The following is a 6,217-nucleotide window of genomic DNA, read 5'->3' as shown; positions in this document are numbered from 1 at the left end:
TATAAAATTAACTGGACGTTAGTTTTCATCTGTAGTTCTGTAAATAAATTCTCACCGGGAGAATTAATGTAATCATGTACATACATTAAATTATGTGCCTAAAATTATTCTATGATTTATAATCACTAGAGAAGTTGGGTTTAAGGAGAAGGGGACGATGAGTCCATTAACATAAATGTTAAAATTTGTAAGGTTCTTGGATACCTTGCACGTGAGGTCCTCTGTTACTGTTAGGATCATAGATACCATTCTGCTTTTCGTGGCACGTGGGGGTGACAATTCTTTTCTTTTCTTTTCTTCCATCATTTTTTTTTTCTGTTAACGTAGAGTTTGTAAAAATCTACACACTATATTTTGCTTTGGAGTGCTAAGATATTAAGCATTCAGATGCAGTGTCCTGCTTCTGTTGGTCGGTGCTGATTTCATTGAAACTGTTCTGGAGTTATGGTTAAAACTTAAAAAGTCCATTCATCACTCCCATTAATTATGGATTTCTAGTTACGAGGTTCATAGTTCATCATCATTAGGATCAAGTTCCTGCAGTTTTTAGTGGCCTGACACGCTTATGTAATTTTTTTTATCTATTTAATTTCTAAATTAAAGACGGTTCATAAAATTTATTTAATATATTTTCCCCCTTAACTTCAACTAATGTGTTTGTTTCTGAGAACATAAGACACTAAAAATAGAATAGGATAAGACATTAATCAATAAAAACACAAAATTTTATATTTTTGTATTCTATTTGATAATAAACTAGAACAAATTATAAAAATTTAATTTATTCTTATTTTTTTTCATTCAAAATATTTGAGATGTAAAATATAATTATAAAAAATTAACAAAAATAATGAAAGAAAAAATAAAAAATAAGTTGTCTTTTGTTAGTGTCTCCGCGTCTTTCCTATTAGAATGGACACAAAATACACTAATTTAATGTCTTTGGACACATTATCTCTATCCATATCTTTCCTATCAAACACGATTTTGTGTCTCTGTGTCCCTGTGTCTTGTCTCAGTATCTTGTCTCTGTGAACAAACACAGCTTATGTTAGACTTGTTACGGTGTTGGAATAAAGTCTAATAACTTTTAAATAAATACTTCAAATAAAAATAGATAAACTAAGTTTAAAATATTAGATAATTAACACTTTCTCCTTGTTTTTATCTTATATTTAAATTAACATTAATTAAATTTTTTATACTAAAAATAATATTAATCCCTGACATTTCTAATTATATTAATAAAGGAACACTATATGGGACATTTGTTTATCATAAGATGAACTCACAGCAGTAAAACGAATTGAGACTGCAAAAGTTTGACGATCCACATTTTTGAATTAGTATGACTTTTGTTGCTGCATAAATCATGGCTCTAGAGTTATTATGTCCTTTGCAGTAAATACTTTTTGTTTTCTTTCTCTACCAAGCATTGGGTTAGATACTTTATTTGAATTCTTTTTTATGCATGTGCTAAAGTAAAAAAGGAAAATGGGAACACAGATAGGCATAAAAAAAATTCAAAATATACGATAGAGGGATTTTCATAATTGTTATTAACGATTTTGTTGAACTATACCAAGAAATTAAATATGTGTGCACCAATGTTAATTGATACATCAATACTATATATATAAGTATACTATTTCAAGTTTACAATTTTATAATAATATCCTTTTAACAGTATAAAACTTCTGAAAGCATTCTTATTCTCTTATTCTTCTTCAAATATTACTGACAAAACTTTATTAACAGATCTATTACAACTTTTTTCCTTTAAAATAAAATTGAATATTTTAAAAAGTTAACTGTTTACAAAGTCGGTTCTGTATTCTCAAAGTAATAGTGATAATAAAACTGTGCAGCAGCCTCAAATTGAGTTTAGAATAATGAATAGTGGTGAAAGCTAAGCTTAGGAGCTATATATATATATATGGTGAACATTCAAAGACAAATTAAACTGATGAATAAACTTCATTTACTCAAAGTCCAAAAGTGACACTAAGCATATATAGTCAGCTCTCACGCCAAGGTTAAGGATCACGTGAACAGGATCTACAAAAACCATGTGGGCAAGGTAAAGGAGGGAGGGTAAAAAGGGAAAATCACAAAGATGAAAATCTCCTATACTATACGGCTATTAGTATTTCAGAGCCCAAGACCAAGTCTTGGTTATTAGAGTCTAAAGTCACAACACAACAAGCAAAGCTCCTCAAAATTAGCACTAAATTAAGCCATTAAACAATTTGTGTCATTAATTTTGATGGCTAGTAGTGCTTAATGAGTTGTGCCTGTCTTGTCCACTCAAATGCTTGTTTGTTACCACTACTAATGCAGTTAATTATTGACTTGCTTAGTGATTTGTACTATTTAGTGGAGTGGTTGATGGACTATTTAGATTTTAATGTTGGCCACATTTGATTCCCCAAAAAACATGGGACTTCATATGATTCATGTCTTGTTTCCAGATTTTTGCTCTGCCTCTTTAGCCCATTCTGTCATTCCATATGCACACCACATATATACCACTATAACATTCATTTTTCTCTTAATAATTTTATTTTGAATTCAATTCCTATATTATTGGTCCCACCAAATGGTTGTTATTAGTTGTTAGCAGAAGCAACATTTCATGCATGATATGATTGATAAGGCGTTTTGTATGTTACATAGTCATAATAATAAACATGTATTTTTGAGTTAATGTCATAATCAATACCAGGAGTATATAGTAGTGAACAGCTTGGTCGGAATTGTTGTCCAATTAACTAACTTTCTTCAATTTTAAGTTAGAATTGAACTATGCTCAATAATATTATTACTTTAGTCTTCTTGAAACTGCCAAACTGCTTCTATATATATATATACATATATGTCCTTATCCCTTCATGAAATTACTTGATGATAGGGTTGCCTTATTCTTCTTTAGATAGTTCTTAGACAGAACCATTTTAACTTTTACTACTTATTAATAAAGGCAGAAAAACAAAAAAATAAACATTTTTGTAACATAATAATAAGTCAATTTGAAATTCTGAAATCAAATTAAAGGGAAGTTAAGTGCTGTATGTATATCTCTATGGTCTGATCTCATTGCTTAGCTTTGAAGTATGATTTATGCAATAAGCTAATAAGGTAGTGATCAGTTATCAGGGATGTAGAGAAATCTAACATTAGCACAAAGGAAATTGAAGGAAAAAAAAAAGGTGTTTGGAGAAAAAGGGGATGACTCCAAGTTCTGTTGTGCTTTGTCAACTAAAATGTCTGGTTTTGTTTAATTTTAATTAAATTTCTGCTAAGCAACTAACCGACTCCTTAAAGTATTATTAATAAGGCAAATTCAATGATTCCATTTACACTACACTATTATTATTATTATTATTATTAACCTCATTAAGTAGATCTAATCACCAAGTAAAAATAAAAATTTTTCTTCCACCATTCTATTTTTTTTCTTCCATTACAAACTTTGGATTCAAATTCTAATATGAGAGGTAACATGTGCCGAATGACTTGGATCAAAGATTTGCAATATGAAATCATGTAAGAGAGAAAATAAAATAAAATTACAGCAGTAACACCTTTAAAAAAACGCCTACATAAAAGACTAAAATTAGTATTAATATAGGAGTTGAGGTATATAGGTAGGTATGTGACAGCACTGTATTAGTTGCACACCACAAAAAGAAAATAAAAATGATATTTCAAAGTCCAAAAGCAAGTTGCTATTAGCAACTGGTTAGTTTTGTTTCCAAGGCATATATTGAATCAAAGCCAAGGAGGTGAGGATTATTAATAAACATAAAATAAGTAGTGAGTATTGGAATTGGAGCTTGTTTAGGGAGAGAGAATAGTGTTTAATTTGTTTAGGAATAGAGCTCTTAAGCCAAGGAGATGAGAGCAGAGAGAATAGTATTAATAGTTTAATTAATTTTTAGAGAGAATGGGAGACACAGAAACAGCGCCCACGTTCCCCCTAATTTCTTACCTTAATTGTTTCTTTAATTTATGATATCATATCATAATAAGCCTCTTATTATTTACCCTATAAATATAAAAATGAATCTCTTGTGAACCTCCACTCCATAAATACCTCTTTATCTCACTGCTGCTCACCTCCTTCTCTTTGTCCTCTATCTTTCTGATCACACACCTTATAATTTGATGATCATGGTAGTGTGAATAATTCTCCATCCCTATCTTGTTAATTAGTAATTGAATTGTAAGTGTAAATTCACGTGCAGTTATCTTCATGTGAACCTGATATTTAAGAATAGTCAGATGATTTGACAAGTTTGACTAAATTATCATCTGACGATTCTTAATTATAAACTTCACGTGAAGGCAACTGTACTGGAGTTTTCATTGGAACTGTAATATATAGTTTGAATTAATGAGATATGTGTTGAATTGAATAGGGATACAAGCCTGCATGGTTGGAAGCACTATACAGAGAGAAGTTCTTTGTGGGATGTTCGTACCATGAGAAGGCGAAGAAGAACGAGAAGAACGTGTGCTGCTTGGATTGCTGCATAAGCATATGTCCACACTGCTTCCCTTCTCACCGCTTCCATAGGCTTCTTCAGGTTCGCCGTTACGTTTACCATGACGTCGTCAGATTAGAAGATCTTCAGAAACTCATTGACTGCTCCAACGTCCAACCTTACACCATTAACAGCGCCAAAGTTGTCTTCATCAAGAACAGGCCTCAGAACCGCCAATTCAAATCCTCCGGCAATTACTGCACTTCCTGTGACCGTAGCCTTCAAGAGCCTTTTATTCATTGCTCTCTTTCATGCAAGGTACCCTACAAAACTCAGTTGCAGTTATCTTCGTGTAAAGTTGATAGTTGAAAGTTATTAGATAACAATTTAGTCAAATCAGTCAACGACTCTCAACTGCACCTGAGTTTTTACCTAATTGTATTTATGTATTTGCACTTTGTTAGGGTTTGTATATAGTCAAAATTCACATGCAGTTGTCTTTACATGAAGTTAATAGTTGAGAATCGTTAAATAATTTGATTAAATTGTGATTTAATTAAGATGTGAATGAATGAATTACCAATAATAATGTGTGTAGGTGGAATTTGTGCTGAAACACTACAAGGATCTATCACCATACTTAAGGACATGCAAGACCCTACAGCTAGGTCCAGACTTCTTGATCCCACAAATTCAGGAGATGGGGGAGGAGGAGATGACAACTACTGGAGGTTCATCATCAACAATTGTGGACAGTGATGAGCCAATGAGTTCTTGCTATTCATGGGGTTCGTCATCAGGATCAGAGAACATGAGCATGGGTTGCAGTACTGATCAGAACATAGTGAGGAAGAAGAGGAGTGGATGGAAGGTGTGTGCAAGGCTAATGACAAATTCCAGCACCAACAAAGTTTCGGATGAAGACATGGCCACCAGTATCAGTAGGAGAAAAGGCATTCCTCATAGATCTCCTCTATGTTAATTAGTTTCTTTTAATTACCACTTTTATGCCCCAACAATAATGGGGAATAATTAAAGAGATTACTTCTAATTACTAGTATTAATTTTATGATATCATAATTTTGACTCGACTACTCATGTTGTTCAAACTCTCGAGAAATTGAAGTGTTTTTTTTTTAATCACTTGGTCGGGGGTTTTGTCTTAATGGCATCACGTGATTCCCAATTCCAAGTTATGGTCTGTACATTTTTTTACATATCATATCCTATGGTCATAATAATAATGTGCTACTGGTTAAATTCTGCTTTTGACTTACCCCAAACAACTAAATTTCAAAATAACAACAAAACTTGTAAAACTGAATAGTACTATTTTCATTTTAGCCAACGGTCCTTTAATAGCACTGCTCATATTTAGAATTCCAAGTGTTGAACTAAAATTAGACGACAAAATAAGATTGATCATACAACTAGAAAATCGAAAATAAGAAGCACATATATACTTTCTAAGTATAGATGGGAAACAAGTCAATGACACGAGAAAGATGTGTGTAAGTAATGATGATGTCCATACTTTAACTTTCTCTAGTTTGGGAACTAAGCAACCTAAGGTGAGGAATTATTCTCCTTTCATCGCAAGAATAAGTCAATAATAAACAATCCCATTCCTAAAAAGAACATAAATTCTGCGAAATTTCTGCACCTTACTGCCACTGTAGCCGCACAAAATCTGCCACAGCCAGCGCAACCTATATTCACTACTAAATTCT

General features: G+C 32.1%; 1 protein-coding gene across 1 annotated transcript; it reads left to right on the top strand.

The window, feature by feature from the left end:
- Window positions 4,067-5,630, top strand: LOC107640712. Its single transcript, XM_016344216.2, has 3 exons — window positions 4,067-4,176; window positions 4,422-4,805; window positions 5,086-5,630. The coding sequence occupies exons 1-3, from the start codon at window positions 4,168-4,170 to the stop codon at window positions 5,467-5,469; spliced, it is 777 nt and encodes a 258-aa protein (XP_016199702.1). The 5' UTR covers window positions 4,067-4,167; the 3' UTR covers window positions 5,470-5,630.

This window comes from Arachis ipaensis, chromosome B01 (genome assembly GCF_000816755.2).
Source record: "Arachis ipaensis cultivar K30076 chromosome B01, Araip1.1, whole genome shotgun sequence".
In the NCBI taxonomy this organism is placed as follows: domain Eukaryota; kingdom Viridiplantae; phylum Streptophyta; class Magnoliopsida; order Fabales; family Fabaceae; genus Arachis; species Arachis ipaensis.
This window is presented reverse-complemented; position numbering and strand designations above follow the sequence as displayed.